Source organism: Myxocyprinus asiaticus, chromosome 21, assembly GCF_019703515.2.
Source record: "Myxocyprinus asiaticus isolate MX2 ecotype Aquarium Trade chromosome 21, UBuf_Myxa_2, whole genome shotgun sequence".
Classification (NCBI taxonomy): Eukaryota; Metazoa; Chordata; class Actinopteri; order Cypriniformes; family Catostomidae; genus Myxocyprinus; species Myxocyprinus asiaticus.
In genome coordinates this window covers 14,032,704-14,060,572 of record NC_059364.1, presented here as the reverse complement: position 1 = coordinate 14,060,572, position 27,869 = coordinate 14,032,704, and the positions used below count along the sequence as shown (strand labels likewise).

The 27,869-nt window shown below is 39.9% G+C and overlaps 1 protein-coding gene across 3 annotated transcripts; it reads right to left on the bottom strand.

Annotated features, from left to right (window-relative positions):
• Positions 1-11,761: 11,761 nt before the first annotated feature.
• Positions 11,762-26,603, bottom strand: LOC127412437 (BTB/POZ domain-containing protein 3-like). 3 transcript variants are annotated; one of them, XM_051648784.1, is made up of 5 exons: positions 26,072-26,603; positions 25,559-25,951; positions 23,479-23,569; positions 19,362-19,480; positions 11,762-17,081 (listed from the first exon to the last, which is right to left on the bottom strand). In XM_051648784.1, exons 2-5 carry the CDS (start codon positions 25,867-25,869, stop codon positions 16,049-16,051), a joined length of 1,554 nt encoding a protein of 517 aa, XP_051504744.1. In that variant the 5' UTR covers positions 25,870-25,951; positions 26,072-26,603; the 3' UTR covers positions 11,762-16,048. The 3 variants fall into 3 exon arrangements, with proteins under 3 accessions (XP_051504744.1, XP_051504745.1, XP_051504743.1); XM_051648785.1 differs by having other exon boundaries at positions 25,559-25,811; XM_051648783.1 differs by having other exon boundaries at positions 25,559-26,603.
• Positions 26,604-27,869: the final 1,266 nt, after the last annotated feature.

The following is a 27,869-nucleotide window of genomic DNA, read 5'->3' as shown; positions in this document are numbered from 1 at the left end:
ATTACCCTGGCATTAACTTCTGGCATTAAAAAAAAAAAAATCTTTTAACACAGCAGCAATATTTCTAATACAGCTCCTCAGGGAGTGGCAGTAAATTTGTCAACTTCCGCTCTTCTGAATGCTGTAATTCACGTCTTTTTGTATTTTTTCTTCCTCCTTTGGGAAAATTATGGAAACCTAATAGTGGATCAGTGTTGGGGAAGCTACTTTGAAATAAGCTACTCATAACGACAGTCAAGCTGACTGCTGACTTTTAAAGAAGTAGTTATAGCTACAATGTATGTTGCTAACAAAGAGTATCTAACATTAAAACTATTCAAAAAAAATATATATATACATATATATTTTAAATGCACAACAATCAGGTGATTGTTATGGTGACATTATATTGAACTTGTAAATGTATACTGAATATAAACAAATAAAGCTAGGAAAACCCTGTTTTATGTAACTGAGCTTAAATGTAGTGATAAATGTAGTGTTTTGTGACGCAACACCAAAACTCGTTGGAAAATGTAGCCTGTGCTGGAAAAGTATTGTGAAAATAGCTGTTAGTTAGTTACTACAAAACTGTAGTGGATTTAAAGTAATTTATCTACAGTTGAAGATTGCATACACTTAGGTTGAAGTCATTAAAACTAATTTTTTAACCACTTCACAGATTTCATATTAGCAAACTATAGTTTTGGCAAGCCATTTAGGATATCTACTTTGTGCATGACACAAGTCATTTTTTCAGCAATTGTTTACAGACAGATTGTTTAACTTTTAATTGACTATATCACAATTCCAGTGGGTCAGAATTTGACATACACCAAGTTAACTGTGCCTTTAAGCAGCTTGGAAAATTCCAGAAAATTATTTCAAAACTTTAGACAATGAGCCAATTAACTTCTGATAGGAGGTGTACTGAATTGGAGGTGTACCTGTGGATGTATTGTAAGGCCTAGCTTCAAACTCAATGCCTCTTTGCTTGACATCATGGGAAAATCAAAAGAAATCAGCCAAGACATCAGAAAAAAAATTGTGGACCTCCACATGTCTGGTTCATCGTTGGGAGCCATTTCCAAATGCCCAAAATCTGTACAAACAATAGTACACAAGTATAAACACCATGGGACCACACAGCCATCATACAGCTCAGGAAGGAGACACATTCTGTCTCCTAGAGAGTAGCGTAGTTTGGTGCGAAACATGCAAATCAATCCCAGAACAACAGCAAAGGACCTTGTGAAGATGCTGGAGGAAACTGGTAGACAAGCATCTATATCCACTGTAAAACAAGTCCTATATCGACATAACTTGAAAGGCTGCTTAGCAAGGAAGAAGCCACTGCTCCAAAACCACCATAAAAATGCCAGACTACAGTTTACAAGTGCACATGGGGACAAAGATCTTACTTTTTGGAGAAATTTCCTCTGGTCTGATGAAACAAAAATTTAAATGTTTGGCCATAATGACCATCATTATGTTTGGAGGAAAAAGGGTGAGGCTTGCAAGCCGAAGAACACCATCCCAACCGTGAAGCATCGGGTGGCAGCATCATGTTGTGCGGTGCTTTGGTGCAGGAGGGACTGGTGCACTGCACAAAATAGATGGCATCATGAGGAAGGAAATTTTTGTGGATATATTGAAGCAAAATCTCAAGACATCAGCCATGAAGTTAAACCTCGGTCACAAATGGGTCTTCCAAATGGACAAAGACCCCAAGCATACCTCCAAAGTTGTGGCAAATGGCTTAAGCACAACAAAGTCAAGTTATTGGAGAGGCCATAACGACGACCTGACCTCAATCTGATAGAAAATTTTTGGGTGTAGCGGTTGTTCCTCTGCATTGTGTGGTTTTTATATGATGTAAATAAAGGATTTTCCACACAAAGCTGGTCGTGCTAAGGTGATTTAATCACAGTGCCTGTGTGGTAAAACACAAACAGACAGGCACTGTTATCTGCAACTCTTTGCTCTTTTGCCTGTTAACCACAAAATATATGTTGAGTACACCAGGTAGTCAACCACAGAACACACAATTAATTCAATGTATATTATATTAATAAACTTGAATATATCTTTAATGTGCTTACAAAATACATAATTATATATATATATATATATATATATATATATATATATATATATATATATATATATATATATATATATATTATATACCATATCTCATATACTGATATACATATATACTGATATGCATTTGCCATGACACTCAAAATTGAGCTCAGGTGCATCCTGTTTCCACTGATCATCCTTGAGATGTTTCTACAACTTGATTGGAGTCCACCTGTGGTAAATTCAGTTGATTGGACATGATTTGGAAAGGCACACACCTGTCTATGTATGGTCCCACAGTTAACAGTGCATGTCAGAGCACAAACCAAGCCATGAAGTCCAAGGAATTGTCTGTAGACCTCCGAGACAGGATTGTATTGAGTCACAGATCCGGGGAAGGATACAGAAAAATGTCTGCAGCATTGAAGGTCCCAATGAGCACAGTGGCCTCCATCATCCATAAATGGAAGAAGTTTGGAACCACCAGGACTCTTCCTAGAGCTGGCCGCCTGGCCAAACTGAGCGATTGGGGGAGAAGGGCCTTAGTCAGGGAGGTGACCAAGAACCCGATGGTCACTCTGACAGAGCTCCAGCATTACTCTGTGGAGAGAGGAGAACCTTCCAGAAGAACAACCATCTCTGCAGCACTCTGCCAATCAGGCCTGTATGGTAGAGTGGCCAGATGGAAGCCACTCCTCAGTAAAAGGCACATAACAGCCTGCCTGGAGTTTGCCAAAAGGCACCTGAAGGATTCTCAGACCATGAGAAACAAAGATTAAACTTTTTGGCCTGAATGGCAAGTGTCATGTCTGGAGGAAACCAGGCACCGCTCATCACCTGGCCAATACCATCCCTACAGTGAAGCATGGTGGTGGCAGCATCATGCTGTTGGGATGTTTTTCAGCGGCAGGAACTGGGAGACAAGTCAGGAACAAGGGAAAGATGAATGCAGCAATGTACAGAGACCCCCCCCAGAGCGCTCTGGACCTCAGACTGGGGCGAAGGTTCATCTTCCAACAGGACAACGACCCTAAGCACACAGCCAAGATAACAAAGGAGTGGCTACGGGACAACTCTGTGAATGTCCTTGAGTAGCCCAGCCAGAGCCCAGACTTGAACCTGACTGAACATCTCTGGAGAGATCTGAAAATGGCTGTGCACCGACGCTCCCCATCCAACCTGATGGAGCTTGAGAGGTCCTGCAAAGAAGAATGGGAGAAACTGCCCAAAATATGTGTGCCAAGCTTGTAGCATCATACTCAAAGACTTGAGGCTGTAATTGGTGCCAAAGGTGCTTCAACAAAGTATTGAGCAAAGGCTGTGAATACTTATGTACATGTGATTTTTTTTTTTATTAATTAATTAATTTTTTTTTTTTTTTAATAAATTTGCAAATTTTTCAAACAAACTTCTTTCACATTGTCATTATGGGGTATTGTTTGTAGAATTTTGAGGAAAATAATGAATTTAATCCATTTTGGAATAAGGCTGTAACATAACAAAATGTGGAAAAAGTGAAGCGCTGTGAATACTTTCCGGATGCACTGTATACGTGTGTGTATATGTATATGTGTATATATATATATATATATATATATATATATATATATATACACATACACACATACACACACACACACACACACCTATCTATTATTTATCAATTTATATTTATCTACATACGTATATCTATTTAATCGAAATTTTAGCCACTAACACATCTCTCACTCTCGATGCACACACCATGCCGCCATCTCACGCAATACACTATTCACCCATTAACAGCACTCAAATAAACTTCGTTTAACCAATTAATAACTCGAACTAATGGTTAAATATAACATCACATGGAATACTCTTTCACAATTGATCATTTAAACATGAACTCAACACCTATAAACCAGTTTAACATCAGATGAACGGAGCTCATGAAATCGTACCTCTCCTCTCTAGTGGCATTGCCGGAAAGAGAACGAACTCTGATTTCGCTGCTATTTTAACCTCACACCTACCTATGACGTCAGCCGACGTGCATACTGTGATCATTACCTATAATGAGAGCACGCAACCTTCTTTCAAAATACAATGACCAAAACCAAATAATAATAATTAAAACAAATTCAAACAAATAACAACAAACAAACAAAAAATAACAAAAATGATTTATAATCTGGTGTAACAACATATCCCTGCTACATCGGCAGAACTGAAAAAGCGTGTGCGAGCAAGGAGGCCTACAAACCTGACTCAGTTACACCAGTTCTATCTGGAGGAATGGGCCAAAATTCCAGCAACATATTGTGAGAAGCTTGTGGAAGGCTACCCAAAACGTTTCACCCAAGTTAAACAATTTAAAGGCAATGCTACCAAATACTAACAAAGTGTATGCAAACTTCTGACCCACTGGGAATGTGATGAAAGAAATAAAAGCTGAAATAAATCATTCTCTCTACTATTATTCTGACATTTCACATTCTTAAAATAAAGTAGTGATCCTAACTGACCTAAGACTGGGAATTTTTTTTCTATGATTAAATGTCAGGAATTGTGAAAACTGAGTTTAAATGTATTTGGCTAAGGTGTATTTTACTTCTGACTTCAACTGTATACTCTATCGGTGCTGTTAACCCTGCTATAGTTCACTTCTGGGTTCCAAACTTGGAAGTGTGAATAAAGTCAATTGCAGAACTCTAAAATACGTGACTTGTATGCCATTTGGTTGTCTTAGCACTTAACACTGAAACATTTTCTGAAAGTAAGCCTGTCAAAGTTAGCAACAAGAATTAGTTCTTGAGACTAATTCCAAATACAAGCCTGCTGATTGAGATGACGTGACATTGATCTGTTTATACTTGGCCATTTAGCAATCCTGAACTCGTCTGAGAACCTATTCAGAGGTAAGAAAAATGCCATGTATCCCCTATAATCAAAGTACACCAAAATACAGAGGCTGGTTACTGTCCTTTTGCAAGTTCTTACAAAAGAAATCAACGGACAGGGTATTGATCCCTGGAGGTGGGGTAAATGAAGGCTTTGACAAGATGGGTCTAAGCATACCTCTTCATGTTGACAGGCTGCCCTGTGAAAAGTGGCTTTCCATTAAACTGTACAAGGCAAACAATAGGCTAGATGAAACTGCAGTTAACATTAATGGGAGCTTGGCTGCACAAAACTTCATGAGAAATATGATCTAATAGAAGAAAAGTCAATACTGTAAGAGCGCACTGAAAAACAGACTTGTTTATGAAATCCTGAGATAATTAAAAAGTTAAGACAATCATATTGCTAACTAATGTGGCTTTGATGATGAAAATGGAGGAAATGGGTAAGTACTGCATAAACGTTGAATAGGTTGGTATTAGGAATGAAAGCACCACTCTTACTGACTTTCATATTTTTCATTCGTCATAATCAGTTAACAAGACTTTTATGGAGTGGACACAGTATACTTGTTTTGTTATCCTTTGCTCAAACACTGCATGCTCTCATTGATGAATGGTGGTCTGGGACTGTAAGGTCAGTTTATCATAAGCTAAAAAGTGATTTTCTAATATCCAGTGCCTTACACTCAGATTGGTAATGTCCTATATCGCTTTGAATATAAATGCATTATTGGGATGAGCTGCTTGTTTCATTGTTCTTTCCTTCTTTCCTGATGATTTTTCCTATTGCTTTTCCTAAACTGTAATTTAAAACTCAATTTATCATCTGCATTTGCGGGGACAGCTTCGACAGCCCGTAAACCCTCCTAACAGAGTCCCTTGCTGCCGTTGTGGGCAATTAAAAATGTTGCATGAGTCTATTAGCAACTTGGTAATGAAAAAATACTCTGAAATGTTTAGTCCCAAAAGACATTGTGTGGATTATGAGAGGTCCCATCATCAGTGATCAGGTTAAACTTTGTTTATTACTGAACGCTTCTGTTCTTCAACTGCATGGAATACATTTCCATTTGACTATAAATGCATCCAGTACTGTGTTACACAGCTTTTTGTTCTGCATTTTTAATTTTGTGAACTTCGCAGTGTAACATTGAGCATCATTGTTTGTAGAAGCTTTTTTGTTGTTGTTGTTGTTGTGTAATGCAATTAAATTCACAAAATTTTAAGTGTGACGTAAATGTCCAAATCTTTTTGGGGGGCCTCTGTTTATATACACTCACTTAGCAGTTTGTTAGGAACTCAGTGGTCCTAATAAAGTGCCTGACATGGTCTTCTGTTGTTGTTGCCCATCCACCTCATGGTCCCTGTCTGGCACCAAAAATCGTGCATCAGTCGAAATCACTGAGATCGCATTTTGATGGTTGATGTGAAACATAACTGAAGCTCCTGACCTGTATCTGCATGGTTTTATGCATTGCACTGCTGCCACATGATTAGCTGATTAGATAATCACATGAATAAGTAGGTGTGCAGGTGTTCCTAATAAAGAGCTCAGTGAGTGTATATTCTGGATATAGAAATATTTTTCTACCGTTTGTTTATTTTCTTTATTTGTATGCCTTATCTGTAATAATCTATAATGAATTGTGAACTTTTAAGCTTTATTTATGCAGATATAATCGATCTAATCTTTATAATGCACAACGTTTCTTGAGAAAGACACAGCAGAGCATCAGCATTTCCCTGCAGGCCAAAACCAGAAGTCAAACAGATACTTTCAGGTACTTTCCTACCCTGTGCTGCTGTTTATTTGTCTGAAAAGCCTCACCTGCTAGAGGCCAAAAGTGTGCAAGGGATGGATGTTATATAAAGAATGTATGAGAAATCACAAAACATAATGTAACCAAATGCTACAATTTACTTAATAATAATATCTCAATATGTTAAATTACCATAATATTAATTAAGACTTTATTACAACTATAATACAATAATACATATACAGAACAACCACTTTTAGTGTTTGAATCAATCATATCTCTCACTGTGTGAAATTTTTATTTTTGCCTTATTTTATTCAGTTGGCATGTATGAGATGATAACAGTTTTCTTAATAATCTCATTCCATATCTGGATAATTGCTGCAATATCATAGAGGATACATTTCCTCTTCTATGATATTGCATTATATTAGTTACTGTATGTTAACTTTACAGCCAATATACTTGGACATACGTAAATGAGAATAAACCTGATATAGGAATGTGTTTCAGTCACAATACACATTATGTAGTTTAGAGATTATTTAGAGACATTTAGAATGTTACAAATGGGTATTTCTATCTAAATAAATGTAATATTCTTAAAATGTTCTGTTTGTCCAAAAATCCTCTTGCAGCAATGCAGGTCTTTGGGATTTAGAAGCTGCTATTTTAGGACCTGTGAGGAGTCTGTTTCTCAAACTAGAGACTGTGATTTATTTTTTGTTGTGCATCTGGCCGTCCACTTCCCTCTCTATCCTGGTTAGAGATTCTTCTTTTCAAAACAGTGATGCCTGGAAAAGCCTTCATCTCTCTAAAAAAATAGACTTTAGGAGAAAGTCTATTTTTAAAAACAAAATTTGACTTGCAAGTGTAAAGCAACTTGCAAGAACTCAATACCACAGCAAATAGGGGGAAAACACTGTATTGTGATTTCCGCATGGTTGCGCAACCATTTTCAATTGTTCTAATAATAAGACATTTTAAGAAAAAAAAAATGGGGAAAAGAAAAAATGGAATAAAACCCACTTCAAACAGTTAGTTCAAAACGTAATAATAATTTGCAATTAATGATTTTGTCAGTATTTTTGATCAATTTAATGCATCCTTGGTGAAAGGAAGCATCAATTTCTTTCAAGAACAAAAATGTCTTTGCGTTCTAAAAATGGAAGCGTATTGTAATGAGTCAGAGGCAGACACAGAGTGAAGATCCATATGCAGAGTTTATTAGAGAGCGTAGTCAAACATACAGAGGTCAAAACCAGGTAAGCAATCCACACATTGCAATAAATCCAAAAACGGCAGACAAAAGGGTAATCCAAGGAACAGGCTAAGGTCAAAACAGACAATAGAGGATGATGAACGCTCAGAAATGACAACAGAGTGAATTGGCAAGACTTCGCAGTGAAGTGAAGTAGAATGGAGACTATATACACTGGGAGTTGATGAGGGAATGGAAATCAGGTGTGAGAGTTAATGGCGGGAGGAAAGGGATACTGGGAAAATGTAGTCCGGGAAGGGGTTAATTCTCAGAGGAAGGGGATCTCATGTGAACAGATCTGGAGGATGTGACAATACTCCCCCTTTGAGGACCCCCTCTAGAGCGTCCAGGGGGTCGGCCTCGGGGCCTGGGAGCCGGGCGGTCAGGATGGGCTAGGTGGAACTCCGAGATGAGAGAAGGGTCCAGAATGTCCTCGGATGAGACCCAGGACTGCTCCTCAGGTCAGTAGCCCTCCCAATCTACCAGATATTGAATGAGTCTGCCCTGACGTCGAGAGTCTAGGAGAGTGTTAACTTGGTAGGCGATTTCCCCATCGAGGTCAAGAGGAGTGGGGGTAAGGTTGTCGGTGGAGGTACTGGAAGACACATGGAAAGTAGGAGAGATGCAGTAGTGAGGGGGCAGTTGAAGTTTGTAACAGACAGGATTAATTTGTTTGATGATCTTGAAAGGTCCAACATACCTTGGGGAGAGTTTTTGCAGGTTAGTCGCAGGCGGAGGTCTTGGGTGGACAGCCAAACTCATTGGCCAGGTCGACGACATTGGTCAGCATGTATCTTCTGCTGACAGATGGCTCTCTGCATGTGAACATGAGCCAACTCCCAGACTTGGCCGCTGCATCCAATGGTTCACTGCAGGTAACTCTGGAGGTTCCCCCAACCAGGGAAAATGTGGAGGTTGGTATTCCAGGATGCATTGGAAAGGAGTTAAACCAGTAGAAGAACTCTGAAGGGAGTTTCCAATCATACTTGTTAGAGAGACAGAAGGTGTGGAGATAGCGACCTACTTCTTGGTTGAAGTTCCGTCTGGCCATTAGACTGAGGATGATACCTTGAAGTCAGGCTGATGTTGACATTTAGAAGTTTGCAGAACTCTCTCCAAATCCATGAGGTAAATTGAGGTCCTCTGTCAGAGACACTTGATGTAAGATGGTTTCAGCCATCTCTTGGGCGGAAGGTAGTTTCTTGAGAGGGATGAGACAGCAGGCTTTGGAGAACCTATCCACCACTACCATGATGGTTATGTTCCCCTAAGACACAGGTAAATCAGTGAGGAAATCTATGGCAATGTGAGACCAGGGATGTTGTGGAATGGGTAAGGGGTGGAGGAGTCCTGCTGGAAGAAGTCTGGGAGATTTAGCTTGAGCACAGATAGAACAACCCTTTACGTGCTGAGCAACACCTCAGGACAGGGAAGGCCACCAGAATTTATTATGAACCAATTGTGTGGTGTGGTTCTCACCTGGGTGACCAGAACTCAAGGAGGTATGGACCCACTGCATGACTTGAGGACGAAGTTTGATGGGAACATAGACACAGTCTCTAGGGCAACCGGGCAGGGGTGGTTCAGTCAGAATGGCCTGCTCACTGTCCTTCATGATGTCCCACTGGACAGGAGCAGTGATAACTGATTCAGGCAGGATGGTCAGAGTAGACTCAGGAGACATCACAGAGAAGTTGAATCTGGTGAATAATAAAGCCCATCGAGTTTGTCTTGTGTTGAGGCATTTAGCGGAGCGTAGATACTCCAGATTGCTGTGGTCAGTTAGGATGGTGAATGGGTGTTACATCTTGGCAGGGTTACTGTGTCATTGGGAGAGAATCCCAATGTTCGAGGCATCCACCTCCATGATGAAAGGCTGAGAGGATCAGGATGATGAAGTACAGATGCAGTGGTGAATCTTACTTTAAAATCCTGGAAGGCCCTTATGGCTGGAGAAGTCCACTGGAGAGTTTTAGGTTTTCCTTTGAGGAGAGAAGTGAGAGGGGCTGCAATGGTGCTGAAGTTGCGAATGAATCGCCTGTAGAAGTTAGCAAAGCCCAGGAAGCATTGGAGTTCTTTGGTAGAACCCAGACAAGGCCAGTTCTTGACAGCATCTACTTTGAGACTGTCCATGTGGGCCCCCTCAGGGCTGATCACATAACCCAGAAAGGTTGTGGTGGAGACATGAAACTCACACTTCTCAGCTTTTATGAAGAGGTGATTATCATGGAGGTGTTGGAGAACTTGGCATACGTGCAGGACATGAGCTTCAAGGGAGGGTGAGAAAACCAGGATGTCGTCGATATAGACATGACGCATCAGTGCAGAAGGTCATGAGAGATCTCATTCATGAAGGATTGGAAGATGGAAGGTGAGTTGGCAAGGCCATAAGGCATGACCCAGTATTCGTAGTGACCCAAATGGGTGATGAAGGCAGTCTTCCACTCGTCTCCCTCCTTGATGCGAATGAGGTTGTAAGCGTGTAAGCGCAAATCCAGTTTGGTAAAACCTTGGCATCCCATAGATGTTCGAGTGCTGCTGGCTAAAGAGGAAGAGGGTAGGGAAATTTGGTGGTGATGGCATTCAAGCCTCTATAGTCAATGCAAGGATGGAGTCTGCCATCTTTCTTTTCCACAAAGAAGAAGCCAGCTGCCGCTGGAGAGGTGGAGGAATGGATGAAACCCATCTGTAGTGCTTCCTCGATATAATCCTCCATGGTTTGTGTTTCCGGAATCGACAGGGGATAGATATGGCTCTTAGGAGGTTGAGTGCCTAGAAGGAGGTCGATAGCGCAGTCAGTAGAGCGGTGAGGTGGTAATTGAGTAGCCTTAGTCTTACTAAACACGGGCAGGAAGTCCTGGTAGACACCTCGGATGGTAGGTTGCACAGAGGCATCAGCAGGGTTGATATGAGTGGTCTGAAGGGAAACGGGTAGCACTGACTGTAGTCAGGAGGTAATACAAGAAGTGCCCCACTGAATAATTTCTCTGTCAGTCCAGGAAATGTGAGGGTTGTGTTTAGCGAGCCAAGGGTAACCAAGGATTAGGGGGTTCTTGGGAGTGTTGGTGACAAGAAGCTGTAGTGTTTCATGATGAAGAGCTCCCACCTGCACAGAGACGGGTTGAGTAATATGAAGTTCTGTGCCAGCGTGAAGAGAGCGACCATCTAGCACTGTAACAGAGAGAGAAGGCACACAAGGAGCAGTATCCAGAGATAACAGATCACAGAGATCAGAGTCAATAAAATTGCCTGCAGCACCAGAGTCGATAAGAGCTTTGACAGAAATGGAATTCTGAATGGAATGGAGTAAATTGCAATTTTTTAATAAATAAGAGTCGTCGGTACTCAACAGGGTATTAGTGGGTAAGGAGGAACGTGAGGAACAGGAGGAGAGGAATGGCCTGGCTCCCCACAGTACAAACACAGTCTGTTATCGATGTGTCTTTGACGTTCCTCCCTCGACAGACGAGAGCGACCCAACTGCATGGGCTCGTGTAGAGGCGTAGTTATTGAAGATAGCTGGGCAGGTGATAATAGGGCAGCTGGGGAGTCATAATATTTCTCAGTACTTCTACTTGTACTCAAGTGAATTATTTATTCAGTAGCAGTACTTATACTTAAGTAAAAAAAACTCTTTCCACCACTGCTACACAGTTTGATCATAACACTTCTATAAAATAAGAATAAAAAACCAGGACAGAGCAGTCTTAGATCTTGCAACTCATCTGTACAGTTGTTCACATTGTTACAAATAGAAGAAAAGCCACTCAAGATGTCATAACAGAACTGCTTGTTCAGTTTATTTGCATGTTCAACTATCATACACATTCATAAGTCTCTCCACACTGTAACACACTTTTTACACATTCACAGAAGTGTTCATTATTTACAAATAAGAAGCTCCATCAATAACCTCTTCTAATTAGTGCACAATAATTAAAAAAGCTCATGTGATGAGTAAATTCACTTGTAAATAAAAAAAGACATGTTAACAAAATCTCAGCACACAAAGAATCCATAAGTTTACCATTTTTCATGATTTGCATGTAGAAACATTGATGTTTAAGCACATTTTAAAGTACACATTGTTAGAGACAGCTAACAATGTGGTTTGTATAACCCATGGTGTTCGGATAAGTTTATGGAAGTTCCCTATCTGTCACTCACTCGATGTTGTGTCGATGTAGTGACACTAGGGGTCACTCTTGGGAGCCCGAGACACCTCTGGTCTTTGATAAAAAGGCCAATGAAAATTGGCGAGTGGTTCTCGGACCTCACACTCCTCATGACAGCCCCCCCCAGTGACCCATGGTGGTAGACACGATCACTCAGGCTAGGGCCCCCTCTACGAGGCGCCTGTATGTCTTTAAGTGGCGTCTGTTCGCTAAGTGGTGTTCTTCCTGACGGGAAGACCCCCAGAGATATGCAGTCGGATCAGTGCTTTCCTTCCTGCAGGAGAGGTTGGAAAGGCAGATGTCCCCTTCCACCTTGAAGGTGTATGTAGTCGCTATAGTGGCACACCATGACACAGTGGACAGCAAGTCCTTATGGAAGCAAAACCTGATCTTCAGGTTCCTGAGAGGCACCAGGAGGCTGAATCCCTTCAGACCGCGCCTTGTTCCCTCATGGGACCTCTCTGTAGTTCTTCAGGGTCCACAGAGAGCGCCCTTTGAGCCTTTGCAGTCAGCTGAGCTTAAGGCACTCTCCTTGAAGACTGCCCTCCTGACTGCGCTCACTTCCATCAAGAGGGTAGGAGACCTGCAAGCTTTCTCTGTCAGCGAAACGTGCCTGGAGTTCGGTCCGGGCTACTCTCACGTGATCCTATGACCCCGACCAGGCTATGTGCCCAAGGTTCCCACAACCCCTTTTAGGGACCAGGTGATGAACCTGCAAGCGCTGCCCCAGGAGGAGGCAGACCCAGCCCTGACATTGCTGTGTCCAGTGCACACTTTACGCATCTATTTGGATCGCACACAGGGCTTTAGAGTCTCTGAGCAGCTCTTTGTCTACTTTGGTGGACAGCAGAAAGGAAGTGCTGTCTCCAAGCAGAGGATCGCCCACTGGCTCATTGATGCCATAACTATGGCATATCATGCCCAGGACGTGCCGCCCCCGGTAGGGCTACGAGCCCATTCTACCAGGGGTGTAGCAGCCTCCTGGGCCTTGACCAGGGGCGCCTCACTAACAGACATTTGCAGAGCTGCAGGCTGGGCAACACCCAACACATTTGCGAGGTTCTACAACCTCCGGATGGAACCAGTTTCGTCCCGTGTAGTGGCATGCACAAGCAGGTAAGTCCAAGACAGCCGGCCGGGTGTATCGCTTGCGCATAGTGCCTTTCACCTCCCCTGAGCTGAAGATGTGCACCATTAACTCCCAGTAGTGTTCACAAACTGTGTTCCCTGGTTGATTTCTTCTGAGCCCTGTGGCAGATGAGTTTTTGGAGAGACTCGCTGCCGGCCCAGTACACTTGCTAACTAAAGCCCTGTACTGGGGTAGGTGCTCTGCATGTGGCAGTTCCCCATAGGTAACCCCATGCGACATATATCTTCTGCTAATTCGTTTCCCTGTTGGCAAACTGCGTCTTCCTTGGGCAGTCCCAGTTTCCATGCTTGTAGTAACTCCTCCCCCATAGGGTAGGACCTACCATGGGACTTCTCCACATGGCATACTTCCAACATAGCTTGGCAAGACCTTGTGACATATTTCCACTTAAATAATCCCCCCTCTCTCTGGGTGGGGTGTGGTCTCCGTGGTGTCCTTCCTTTGGGAGGGACACCCCCCCCCCCCCGACTAGACCTGGTTGGCCCAGTCTGTTAATCCCCCTTTTTTTTGGGGGAGTGGAAAAAAAGGGGATAAGAGGACACGACTGGGCTAGCCCATCTCTATCTTTTAGGTAGTCGACTTGTCCCAAAGGGTCGTTCGACACTCATAACAGTGTTGGGGAGGTTACGTGTCGGCCTGGTGTGCTGGCTACAAGGCACACAGCAGTCTGCCCGTCACACACCGCCAGTTCACGTAACACAGTTCAGCCAATTGCGGCGTTTTGTATATGGACACCTAGTGTCATTACATCGACACAATTTCGAGTGAGTGACAGATAGGGAACATCCTGGTTACTTGCGTAACCTCCGTTCCCTGATGGAGGGAACAAGACGTTGTGTCCCTCCTGCCACAATGCTGAACTACCCGCTGAAATGGCCGGGACCTTGTCTCGGCTCCTCAGCATAAAACCTGAATGAGTGGTTGCATACCAGCTCCTTTTCTACCTGTATGTCTGGGGGAGTGGTATGCAAATACCACTCGCCAATTTTCATTGGCCTTTTATCAAAGACCAGAGGTGTCTCGGGCTCCCAAGAGTGACCCCTAGTGTCACTACATCGACACAACGTCTCATTCCCTCCATCAGGGAAGGGAGGTTACGCAAGTAACCAGGACGATTTCAGTAGACGGCAATGGTACAAGATAATTATTTTGCTGTCAGACAGGGCAGAATTATGCAAAAATCTAAAATTAAAATGATAGGACAATAATGTTATTCTGTTTTTGAAAAAAAAAAAAAATGTGAGATGTCATTTCTTTACCAGTTTAAAGAGGAATTATTTGTTTTCTGTTCATTGCTAATGTATGTATGTGACTAAAGTTCTGCAGGGAATAGAATTAACTTTCTGCATTCTTGCTTTTGACATCTTAATGAAAAGAGAAAAAAAGTCAACAATGTTGGTAATTACAGCCCAGAGCAGACAAATAAAATGCATGATAACTTGTCTTAAAAAATACATGATATAATGCTAGTTGACAACATCCCATTTAGTAGTGTGTAGACGGGTTTGTTGTGTGACAGCTAATTATGTTGCTAATTAGCCATGAATGCAGCACTTACAGAGGTGGAAATTATAACACAATATCCCAAAACGTCACATTCTGTGGCTCCTATGAATATGTAACCTGTTATTTCAGCTGAAAGAAACATTGCTTATGCATTTGTTCAGTGCATTTTTAGTGCATTTTACAAAACTGAAGTGAAAGAGAATGCAATACTTACTGCAAAAACATACTGATGGTGAGTAGGATTAAATAAATAAATATTTTTTTATAGAACTCGGAAAACTGTGTATTAATAGCTAGATAAATATTTATGATGCTATTTATGCTGAATATAATACAATATGAGGCAGTTCACTGTACATTAGACTCCATTGTGGAGTTTATTTAAGTGTAAACACCACGTATGTTTATGATCAAAATGTTTTATAGTTTCGATTTTTCAGTGTGACTATCCTAATGATTTGATTACTTTAAAAGATGAATAAAAAGTCTGTTTAAGATGTTCTGTGCTTGCAAATGATATTTATTAATTAAAGGTAGTTACCTATAAAAGGCCTGATGTAGGGATGGTGACGGTAACTTTGGTGTTAGGTATATTGATTGCCTTGAAGTTTAATGCGAAGATATATTGGGGTTAGACATTTATCTTGAGTTTGAATATTTTGTTCACTATTGCTACAATATACATGTGCAAGCATTCACTAACATGGCATAGTCAATGAAAACAGCTGATATAGCCATGGAGTGGTAATATAGTATATCTACACATATAATAGTTAACACATTTAAATATATACTGTACATGTATAACATTATATCCAGTGCTCATGGGTTTGTTTTCTTTTCAATGTCCCCTCTCAAATTAAATTAAAAAAAATAAAATAAAATAAAATAAATAATAATAATAATAATAATATTTTAAATAAAAAATAATTTTAAGATAAAGCACAATAGCCTATTGAAATGAGAAAATTTTCCCTTGTAAACTGGTACAGCTTTATGTAGAGTACAATATAAAATATTTAAATACAGCTTTTAATACCTGGAGAAATTACAGTGAAACCCTTCATGGTTTGTCAGACCCCCAAAACCCACTATAAGCTTAAAATAAAACTCATGAAATACCTGTTACGTTTCAGTTTGGAATGACAACACTGGAGGAAATTTTGCCATGTAGTAAAAAAAGTAAGATATTGTAAGCAATGTAAAGCTATTCAAATTTCACACTGGTCTTTTGTCTTGCAAGTGGAAACTCAGGCATAGAAGATGAGCTCTGGAATCTGTCCTCCTTGTACACCTGTGCCATTGGTACTGTCCGAGGAGCACTGAAACTGGAAGGTCACCTTCCCACACTGAACTTCCGTCATACCCTCCTGTCCGAAATAACTTAGTTCATTACCATCGAGAACCACACTGGCCGTGTAAAAAGTGTCAGGCTCTATCTGAACCGGATACTCGAACCAAACAGGGAAGGTGTTGCTGGAACCATCTGAAAAGTACTTACTGAGGTTGGTTCCCAGCACAACTCTCTGCCGTTTCAGCTCGATCTTGGCGGTGTACTCTGCAGATCCGCAGCTCGAGCCGTAGAGCCCGAAACCAGCAATAAACACTCGCTTATCGACTGCAAACTGAATACTGTCACAGCGTCCGCGGTAACGCCACTGGTTGCTGCGGTAGGCGCAAGACTGGAATCGGTGGCACTTCTGCGGAGTCAGTCCCTTTCGAGGTTGGCTGGCGAACTGTAGCTCGGGTTTCTTGGCCGCCGTGTACCATAAGAAAATATCATTGGTTTCATTCAGCGTCAACACTCCTGACTGTGCCGCACCATTTGCAAAATCATCAAGACCCATGGTGGGGATTCGGATCAGGTAAACGGCCTGGCCCAGTACTTTGCGTTTGTTGTCAAATGTTGTGTTCATCTCTCTACGCTGACATTCAGCCTCTGCCCAGCTCAGTGCCGCTTCAAACACTACAATCTCCTTGGCGTTTAAGGTCTCCCGCTTGAGTATGCTCTCCAAGGTCTGAGCGTCAATGTCACAAAAGCCCTCGGATTTAAGTGCCAGCTCAGCCTGAGCGTCAATGACTTCCCAACAGCGTTGTGTTAGGTCTGGCTCTTCAAACAGACAGCTCTGAGATAGAAGAATGCATGCGTTCTTGGCACTAAGACTCGTCTCCAAGAAGTTGACACAGGCCCGAGCCAGGTGCGGTACTATGTACTTCTTGGCTGCATATAATGTCGCCAGCACAGTGTCGGCACTTAAGTCAATTTCATCACAGTAAATGTACCTGAGAAACACAAAGATTCAGGGTTAACGGTGCAGAACACAATTTGTAGTAGTAATTTAAAAAGTATGTAGTACTTTAGAGTGCACTGTAACCTGCTATTAATAGCATAGCCAGATTTTTAATTTTTTTTTATGATGTTCTAGCAGCGTGAGCCATAATGTGTTTTCTTTTACACAAGAAAAAGAAAAAGTATTGCAAGTCTTTAAACTATAATGGAAACCCTGAAATTAATCTTTATAAAAAACATTAAAAAAAATAGCCATTACTTTGTGGAATATAAATTATTTTGCAGGCACTGTGACCTGTGATTGTGTCCTTGGGAACAGATGGCACATCTTATACTACATTTCCCAACCCAGTCTCATGACAAGTTGTAATAACAGGACAAGATGGCAAAATCGGAAGAAATCACATGAGTTAGCTCATACAAAAATGTATGACTTTTACATCCATATGAACCAACAATAAATGAACCAACGTATAAAGTTATTTTTCCTTATTTTAACCCCCAACCCAAAGCTAAATGTAACCATAAATTCTAACCTCTTACCCAAACACTAAACCTAAAAATGTCTTGACTTGAAAATAACTTTTGTGTACCACAGAAGAAAGAAAACATCAGCGCTTGGAATGAGATGAGGGAAATGTATTACAGGTTACTGACATCATTCATTTGTACGGCATAAATAAATATGGAATGAGTAACCAGATTTGTTCACACATGTTTCCTTTCTTAAAATGCACTCACTGAGCACTTTATTAGGAACACCTGTTCATATTAGGAACACATGCGATTATCTAATCAGCCAATCCTATGGCAGCAGTGCATTGCATAAATGTGTCAGGAGCTTCAGTTAATGTTCTCATCAACCATCAGAATGGGGGAGAAATCTCAGTGATTTCGACCGTGGCCTGTTTGTTGGTGCCAGACGGGCTGCTTTGAGTATTTCTGTAACTGCTGATTTCCTGAGTACAACAGTCCCTAAAGTTTACTCAGAATGGTGCCAAAAACAAAAAACATCCAGTGAGCGGTATTTCTGCGGATGTAAACGCCTTGTTGATGAGAGATGTCAACAGAGAATGGCCATACAGGTTCAAGCTGACAGAAAGGCTACGGTAACTCGGATAACCACTCTGTACAATTGTAGTGAGTAGAAGAGCACCTCAGAATGCACAACACATTGAACCTTGAGGCAGATGGGCTATAACAGCAGAAGACCATGTCAGGCAATTTATTAGAACCATAGGACCTAATAAACTGTTGAGTGAGTGTAAAGTGTTGAATAGGCGGCTAGCTAAAATTGTATACCTGTTTTGTGTCGATTTGAAATTCTGTCTATATGGGAATAAAAGATGTACCTTTTTGCACGAGCCAAGATGTGCAATATCTTGCGATTTTGCCGTCTTGTTTAAATTATTACGAGTTGTCACGAGACTATGTTGACATTTCCTGTAATATATTCTGGACTAGAACAGACTTCAAGCAGTAATTTATAAGGGGCACAATGTTCTATAGGCGTGCTTTGCAAACTGAAACAATAAATACAGTATAAAGCAAAAGACAAGATTTACATGTTCATTCTTTATGACAATGGGTGGTGAGAGGGAAGAGAGGGAGAGAGAAAGAACAAAAAATATCTCTCTAGAGAGATGGGTTGAAAATAATATGCTAAGATCTATCAGATTCTTCTCTCATGGTCCCTAACCTTTAGAGAGGTGGACAAGCTAAGCTTACTTCATTATTTTTTTTTTCTCCTTGTTTAAGCTAGAGTTTTATTTAACATTTAAGATAGCAGTGCCACTTGTGTTCAGGGTTCACACTTTAAAAACTGATTATGGGAACATGCCAGAGTTCTAGTCTTTCTAAAGATACAGCTTTTTTTAAGTGGTGCATGTAAGACACATAAAGTCATACCAGGGAGCTTTTTGAACTTACTAAAATGTGTTTAACAGTGGTACTTGAAGTGAGGACTCCATTCTAAATGACATTTAAGAAATCCAATTAATCTATTTGGTATCTTCAATTTATTTAAATGAGGCTAATTGCTCAGTCGATCAGAAAAAGACTTTCAAAATTGTTGGCTGTAAAGAAATTACACATCGGTATAGTCAAATCACTCTTTGGAGGAAGTCCAAGGAAGGGTACTTAGATCTGAAAGAACAATTTTCCCCACTCCTGCGCTTAATTGAAAACAGTAGCAACTAAATCTTCTGTACTGGAAAATAATAATGGTTTTAAAAAGCAGATGAGTACAGGGTCAGCCAGAAGAAAAGTCTTACTTTAGCATAGCCAGAAAGGCTGGAGGATCCACATCAGGGATACAGATCTCATCCTTGTCTTCGGCTAACTCTCCGTAGAACATGGCATGAAAAACAGAGCTTCCCACAGCGAGGACATACTATCAAAGAAGAAATATGAAAAATAGTTTTCAAATTACCCATTTTACCAGTTAGCAAAAGAAGCAGTAGGATAATTAACTTAAAGTTGAAGTGTGTAATTTCTGTGCCACTATGGAAATGGAATTGGCAATTGGTTTGACAAACGGATAGTCCTGCCCCAAACTCACACCATTGGTTAAGCCAATGTTGCTGTGTCTGGCTGGTCAGGATGCTCAAACATTAAGCAACAATAGAAGAAAGTATTTTAACATTGAAAAACTACACATTTCACCATTAATTTACATTTACATGGTACAAACTAGTAAAGAAATTGCCAGTTTTTTTCCCAGATAGATTCAAATCATGTCAGTGATTTAATGTCAACTCGTGAGCAAGAAATGGTGGTTTGAAACATCAAATTCGTTCCAAACCCATCAAGTCACCTTTGTTTTAAAGTGTTTTTTGAGTTTTAAGTCAAGTTTGAAGTCAAGACCCCTGAAATGGAAAAAAACAAAGACAGAAACAAGGTCACAAACTGTTCTGTCTTCTAGCTAATTGCTGTCTTTCAGTCTGTCCCTTACATTTCCAAAAGTGACCCATTTTGATGACCTAACTCTAAAGTCCTTCTATGTCTCTCTCTTTGAGGGGTTTCCTGGTTATTCCCCTTTCACTTATCACCAGAACCTCTCAAGTGGCAGGTGAAAACTTAAAACTAGTACAGTTGGTTTCATGTAATTTTTTCCAACCCAAAACACAATTTCTATTATCAACTTGTATCATATAATGACTCATCTTGAATTATATAGCAATCTTTTATTCCTTACAAGTTGCCCTTCAGGTTTTCTTTCTTCTGCGTCGATTGCATTGTATAGGTAACACTTGGCTTTTAAAATTTCCACTTTATCCTATTCCCCTGGAGTCGTTTGAGCATGAAGCACACAAAATTTCACCCACAAAGAGTAATGCTTAATTACGGCTGTAATTTCCCCCTGGGTTTACAAGACATGTAAGTGCTATTCATATGAATGCCATTCGGTTTTCACTCCCAAGCAAAAAGTATTTCACAATGATGTGAAAATGGCTACTAGAACTAAAAGTTATCTCGCAGATGCTAATGGGTGAGCACAGCTAATGATGAAATCAGAGGCAACACAGTGATGCAGATGGATTATATAACATGAGCAGAAGTGATACTTGCTTACTATTTAGTTACACCTTTTTCTGTTAGTGAATTTATGTAATTCTTGGTGGCCTTTTTTAACGCTGTGTCAGTAAAAGCATGTTTTATGCTCTCCAATGTCCCTCATGTAAAAAGCCTGAATAACATTTGCTGTTACGATGAGGAGTATCAAATAAATGGTGAGAGTAATTTTGTAAAGCACTTAGATACATGGGAGCCTTTGCTAGAAGCAAACACAACCTTTCCATAAAAATGATAATGCAAATCTGAACGGCAGCCAAATGGACATCATAAAATAGGTGCTCAGTAATAACTCTTCATGGACCATTGCAAAATTGGCTGTGGCCATGCAGCAAAGAAATACAATGGCCTTGCCTAAATGGGCTTTATAAAGCATTGCATATCGTCCAATCACAGCTTTCCATTCTGCCTTCTTAAATGGATAAAAGATGAGTCAGGCCACAATTGTAGGCACCAGCTTTTTGAGGATAAATTAGCCCTGCCTGTTTAAGTAAAATGTCAGAGTAAAACAAGAACCAATTTTTATTGATTTTTGTGGTAGAGACAAAATTGGACTAAGGTCAAAAAAATAATAAAACAATAATACCAGTCCCTGAGTCCCCATTAAATATTAGAAAATAAGTAATTGGAAAAGACGGTTAACACAATGATGTCTGAGCAGAAGAGTTCAAAGCATCCCGATCAGCCTGACATTAGCAGCATTTCCACTATCGACCAAATGAGGGCATGCTAGTGTGTGCCAGGGCCAGTTGCGGACCCACTTTATATTAGGTGGCCTTAACTACTATGAAGTTAACCATTTGATACAATTTACTTATAATGTACATACATGTTGTTGCATTATTACATTTAAAGTACTTGCATTTAATTACATTTGTAGTTACACTGTTAACTTTACCCCTAACCCTAACCCATCCCTTACCCAAAACCTAAATCTAACCCCTAATCTTAACCTTATCCTTACCCTTACTCCTAAACCTTCCCGTACCTCAACCTCAGTAGCAGCAAATGTGGCAATTTTGCAGAACAACATGTAGTTACACAGTAAATACATAGTCTTGTATGTATTTAATGTTAGTACAGAGTAGTTAAGGCCACCTAATATAAAGTGTGACCCCAGTTGTGTTCCCACTGTCACTTACGAGGCTGCATGCCTACTCGGAGCCAATGGCCAAGCGCCCTGGCCCACCAATTACCCTTGGGCTAAAGAAGGCCAACTGGAGATTGAGGCGGGGTCAAAGTCAAATGCAGAGTTTTGCTGAGTCAGGTCAGAGGTTTCAGCACCAATAAGATACTCATTTCCCTTTTTTTCATATCTAGCTACCAGCTTATCTCAACAGATCAAAGGAGAATGGAGAATCGTCAGTAATGGTCAGAAGACGAAATCAGGGGTCTTATGAATATTTGGGCTGATGAAAATGTGCAACTTGAACGTCAGATCCATGTGGCGTCTGCCGAAGGAAGACGTGATTAAGTATATTGTCGCCGAACTTGCCAAGTTGTGTATCCAGCATGCAATGGTACAAGTTTGGGACAATTTAAAAAAAATTGCTGGCACAGTACAAATCCGTGTTCATTTCGAGGGCTAGCTCGTCTCCGGAGTCTGATACCTCAGCTTTAGTTTCCCTCTTGCTTGTGAAATGGGTGGGGTGTGTGACGTTGGCACCAGGGTGGTGTGTTAAGGGCGGGTTTTAGGGCAACACTGTGGGGCTATTTGCCTGATGGTGGGAATGCAGATCGATTTTGGTCTCGCGGCTCAAGATCCAAAGATATTGCCCCAGCTGACCCGGCTGGCTCACACTTGCCAGATGGTGGAAAAGCGGCTAATGTTGGCTCAACAAATGAGTTTGAGGCGGGGCTATCTGTTGTAAAACCAATGGAAGACGGGGGAGTCTTTTGGGAAACCAGTCATTTTTGCTATTCACTGTGGTGATGCTAGTGGCACAGAAATTACACTTCACTTTAAACAAAGTTGGAATAAAAGAGTAGTGTGGTTCATCTGATGTACATTTTCATCATATAAAAGATGGATCCTTAGTTTCAGTTTGCAAAACAAATATGGCACCTATGACAAATGAGACATTAAGAGTGTGTAAAAAAAGCACAAAAAATAAATAAATAAAAACTGCATTGATTTCTATAAAGTTTAAAGGGATCTCTCATCATTTTCTCACCTTCATACCATCCCAGATTTGTGTGACTTTCTTTCTTCAGCAGAGCACAAACAAAGATTTTTAGAAGAATATCTCAGCTGTTTTGGTCCTTTCAATGCAAGTGAATGGTGACCAGAAATCTGAAGGTCCAAAAAGCAGATAAAAGCAGCATAAACGTAATCCAGAAGACTCCAGTTGTTGAATCCATTATCTTCAAAAGCTATATGATAGGTGTGAGTAAGAAACAGATCAATATTTAAGACCTTTTTTTACTATAAATCTCCACTCCTACTTTCACTTTCAGATGAGAAAGTGAAACTAAACAGGCGCCACATGTGACTTTCAGATGTGAAAGTGAAAGTTGAGATTTATAGTAAAAAAATAAAAAAAAAATTAAATATTGATCTGTTTCTTACCTACACCTATCATATCACTTCTGAATATATAGATTTAACCACTGGAGTCCTTTGGATTACTTGTATGCTGCTTTTGTCTCTGCTTTTAGGAATGTCTCAGAAAGGCACATGGCCGGCTAGCGAGAACACAACAGAATGAATTCAGCTGTCATTAGCAACAGCAGTGAAGCATATCACAAACTCCAAATTGTCATGCTGTTCTCTGCCGTTGCTGAGGTGACTGTCTGGTGCAGGTCAGAAAGGCTTACCTTGTGTCCTGGGAGCTTCTGAGTCCCTCCTGACTGGCCCACAACAAAATGAACATCAGCCATCAGTTCATTATTGAACATCACAGAATTTCTGCATGGGAAAATTCAGATAATGAAATTATTTTAGGTTGAAAAATACAGAGTAGCATCCCTAATTGATTTATACAAGAGGTGCAAACACATTTCTCTGGACATTCTAATTACAGTCCTGTGAGGTGGTAACTTCACATAACTTGACATAAACAGCAATTGTGTTTTAAAAATGTGCTTTTTGTTCTATTTGGAAAGAAAAAGGAAAAAGAAAAAAAGCATCCTCATTTATTTGCTGGGCTCAGTGGATATGACTGTCAGTTTGAAAGCAAAACTCCATCAGAATTCTGTGCATAAGCTTATCACTTAAAAAAATGGTTAAACAGTGTCTTTCTGGGGCAAAATAAAAAGGAAAATCCCTGGCCCCTGACAACTGTAGTACACAATGGCATCTTCCTCATGTATTATTGGGTTCCGGGCCACATAGGAGCCATGGATATTCAAGGAACGGTGTTCCAGGATGATTACAAAGCAGTGTCCGAGAGTGCACATTTGTTTTGGCCTGCATGGGGTTTTCCCATGACAACAAAGTAAATATTACCATTTGACAGTGAGCAACACCGTGAATATAAAAAAAACTAACTTGTTTCTTTCTTTTGTCTCCTGTGGGACAATGAACAAAGTACAGAACAGTGACCAACTATACAAGATGTTTCTAAAGAGAAATGATTGAAAATGCTAAATATTACCATACCGATTACAATTTTAACATTTCAGAATGTATAGAGACCTAAATAATAAGTAACCAACAGAGAGGTTCAACAACCAAACATGAACAAACTGAACCATGAGAGTAGTTATCCTGTAAAAAGATTTGTTCTGTGTATGCACATATTCTTCCAAAGAACATAAATATGTCAATAAATAATCAAGTCAGTAATAAAAACTAATAATTAAAATGACAACAATCAAGAGAAGCCAAGTCAATTAACTTTACTTTGTGTAGTGCTTTTCGCAATATTGTTTTTTAAAGCAGCTTTATGAAAAATACTGCCTTCATAACCCCAAGTGAGGAAGCCAAATGCAACTGCCTTGTTGCAAGGCAGAAAACTCTATAAACTGCAAAAAAAATAAATAAATAAATAAATAAAAAAATAAAAATACAAAATAAGAATAATTGTCTTACTAAGTATGTTTGTCTTTTTTTTTTTTTTTTTCAGCAAAAATATCTAATAATTTTAAAGCAAGATTAATTTACTTGAGAAGCAAAATGACATTAGATACTTTGTCCTGTTTTCGGAGAAATCTAACAAAATTAAGTAACATTTATGCTTAACAAGAAAAAAAAAAAACAAAAACGATTTGACAGCTATTGCCAAACTACTTATATATAATAATTATAATTATTTTTATATTTTTTTAAAAGCATAATCTTCTAAGTAAATGTCCCTTTTTATTTATTTATTTATTTATTTATTTTTTTTATGTTATATAATTTTACTGGAAAACAAGAAAAAATAAAATAAAATACTCAGTAAGAAAATTATTATTTTTTTTTTTTTGCGGTGTAAGATATTTAGACAGAACAGGGAGAAAAAGTCCATCCTTTACTGACACCCACTACCATAAAGGTATGCCAAATATTATCTAAAATATCAGTTGGAAATATTATCACATTAGTGTTAATAAGGATGTTATCGCGCCTTAGTCGATGTTTTTGCACCTTAGTTGATACAATGTGGTTGCAAATGTCTCAAAATCTATTTAAATAGAAGAAAATTGCAACTCACTTCCATTTATCCTCAAATAGGGGATTGGCATCTCTGCTTACAATCCCTTTTGTGGATGACAGAAGTGAGTTACAATTTCCTTCTATTTGGATTAAATTGAATGTTGAATGCTGTTTGACGACAGATCGAATCTCAGCACAGACTTCTAGCCATGTCCATCACTTCTCTCTCTCTCTCTCTCTCTCTCTCTCTCTCTCTCTCTCTCTCTGTTTGCCTCTTTGAGTGAGACGTTTAGGAGCTCAGAAGTTTACGGTACCTACCTCTCTCTAATGGTGGAGTAGAGACCCTGCCAGTTGCAGCATTGGATGGTGTTGTTGTTGTTCAAGTTCTGCTGCTGGTACTGCTGCACTGTGGTGGCTGATGCCGGCTTCTTGGAGGCGAAAATCTCTGCGGCCATCTTCTTCTTCTTTTTGGTTTTTAAGGTGATGATCTCATAGCAGACAGGGGGCAGTTTGGAAGAGCTGCTGGGACTCCCCTTTTTGGAGCCTTTGCTGGACTTGCTCTTAACTGACTCTGGAAGCATCAACAAGAACGTCAGACATTTCATTTTCCTTCCCTTGGCATCCACCATGAGTTTGTTCACCTGCAGAGCAGTGGAAAAGCATGCAGAGAAGATGTTGGGAAGGAAAGGAAGGATTTGAGAGAGGTGAAGACTTGTGAAGACACAGCGTGAAGGGTGAGGAGCCAGAAAGCACAGCAATCAATTTAAACAGAGAAGAAAAAAGGAAAAGAAAGAAGATGAAAAAAAAAAAAAATCCAATCCAAGTCTTCACCTTCTGAGAGCAAACTGACAATTTAATCTCCTTCTTCCACCAGAAGATTAAAGCGTATACAGTGACTGACTTTTCTGTCATTTGCTTTTAGTTTGATCCATTGTTGGACAGCAGAGAGAAGTCCCCATAACTGTGCTGTTAAATAAACGTTTATCCTAGAATTACTTCTCTCTCTCTTTTTATCTGTGACAGTCCCAGATGTAGTCCTCCTGCAGTGGTTTAGAAGCAGCCAGTCTACACTGTCTCTCTCACTCTCTTTCTCCTATGGACGCTCTGACACACACACATACTGTACACAGGGCTCTGCAGGATTTGCTCGCTGTGGACCTGCGCTCTGACGTGTGTTTTGCTGACTGCGGGGGCTGAATGGACGGATGGAGCGGAGAGAGTAACCCACTACCGATGGAAGCCAGACATCCCCCACAGCCCAACCAATGAGCACTCTCAAGAGCCTTGATTGGCTGAAACTGCCATGCACAGCACCTAATAGAATATGCTAAGACCTCTTTAATTAAAGTGACAGCCCTTTCCCCCCTAGAATGATGCATTCTGATTTTCAGCATTTCCCTAAGCAGCCTGTTGTTGATTAATATTTTTATAAGTCATGAATTGCAAAAGATATAAATTGAAAAGATGGTTCACTTAAAATGAAAATTCTGTCATCATTTACTCACTCTCATATTGTTCCAAACCCATAATGTATTACTTATTTTTTATGTGGTACACAAAAGGAGATGTAAGGCAGAATTTTAACCTCAGTCACAATTTACTTTTTTTGTATGGGAAATAAGATGCAATGAAATGAATGGTGACTGAGGTTTACATTTTGCCCAACATCTCCTTTTCTGATCCATGGAAAACAGTAAGCCATACTGGTTTGGAATAACATGGGGGTGAGTAAATGATGACAGAATTTTCAGTTTTGCATGAAGTACCCCATTAAGAGAACTCAAAAGGGCAGAATTTGCCTTATTCCACCTTTTTAGTTTGTCTAGTTATTTGTGTTTAAATGTAACTCTTAAATGTGAATGGAAATTAATTTAAGGGAATATTCCGGGTTCAATACAAGTTAAGCTTAATCGACAGCATTTGTGGCATAATGTTGATTACAACAAAAAATAATTTCAAATCGTCCCTCCTTTTCTTTAAAAAAGCAAAAATCGAGGTTACAGTGAGGCACTTATAACGGAAGTGATCGGGGGAAATTTTTGAAGGGTTTAAATTAGGGATGGGCATTTTGGTCATTTTGTCTACTTGTACTTGAGGAGCAACGACATGTACATAACTGTAAATATAATAACATGTTTGACAAATGTCTTTGGCTGCTGCATTGCATCTTGTTGTTCCAGTATATCATCTATTCATAATTATAGGCTGGTATAAATTAATCTGTTACAAAATGTATGGTTGCCAGAATAATTGTGTAAAAGATACAGTAAAAATGTAAACAACTTTACAGAACAACCTGTACATTTTACAGTTTAAAACTGTTGTAATTTACATGATCACAATGGCACTGTAAAAAAATTTTATATAAAAATAAAGTCTGTCAAATTTACAGTAAAAATTATAGAAGAGCACATGATGACATGAAGTTCACCAATACTGGCTCTTCCAAGAGCAATGACCAATAAAAATGTAATTCAGTGCTCAGTGTCAGTCACACAAACACTAAACACCATATGGGTAACATCAGGGAACTTTAAATAATGCAGTAAACATTAACTAAACTACATCAAATATAAAACAGAACACCCCAATGTACATAACTGATATTAAAAATAAGAAGAAACATAAC

Coding starts and splice junctions, on each gene's coding strand:
- LOC127412437 (XM_051648783.1), bottom strand. CDS start 25,869: ATGGTGGATGCCAAGGGAAGGAAAATGAAATGTCTGACGTTCTTGTTG. Junction 23,570..25,558: donor TACTCCACCATTAGAGAGAG/GTAGGTACCGTA, acceptor TTTCCCATGCAG/AAATTCTGTGATGTTCAATA. Junction 17,082..19,361: donor GCCTTTCTGGCTATGCTAAA/GTAAGACTTTTC, acceptor TGTGTTTCTCAG/GTACATTTACTGTGATGAAA.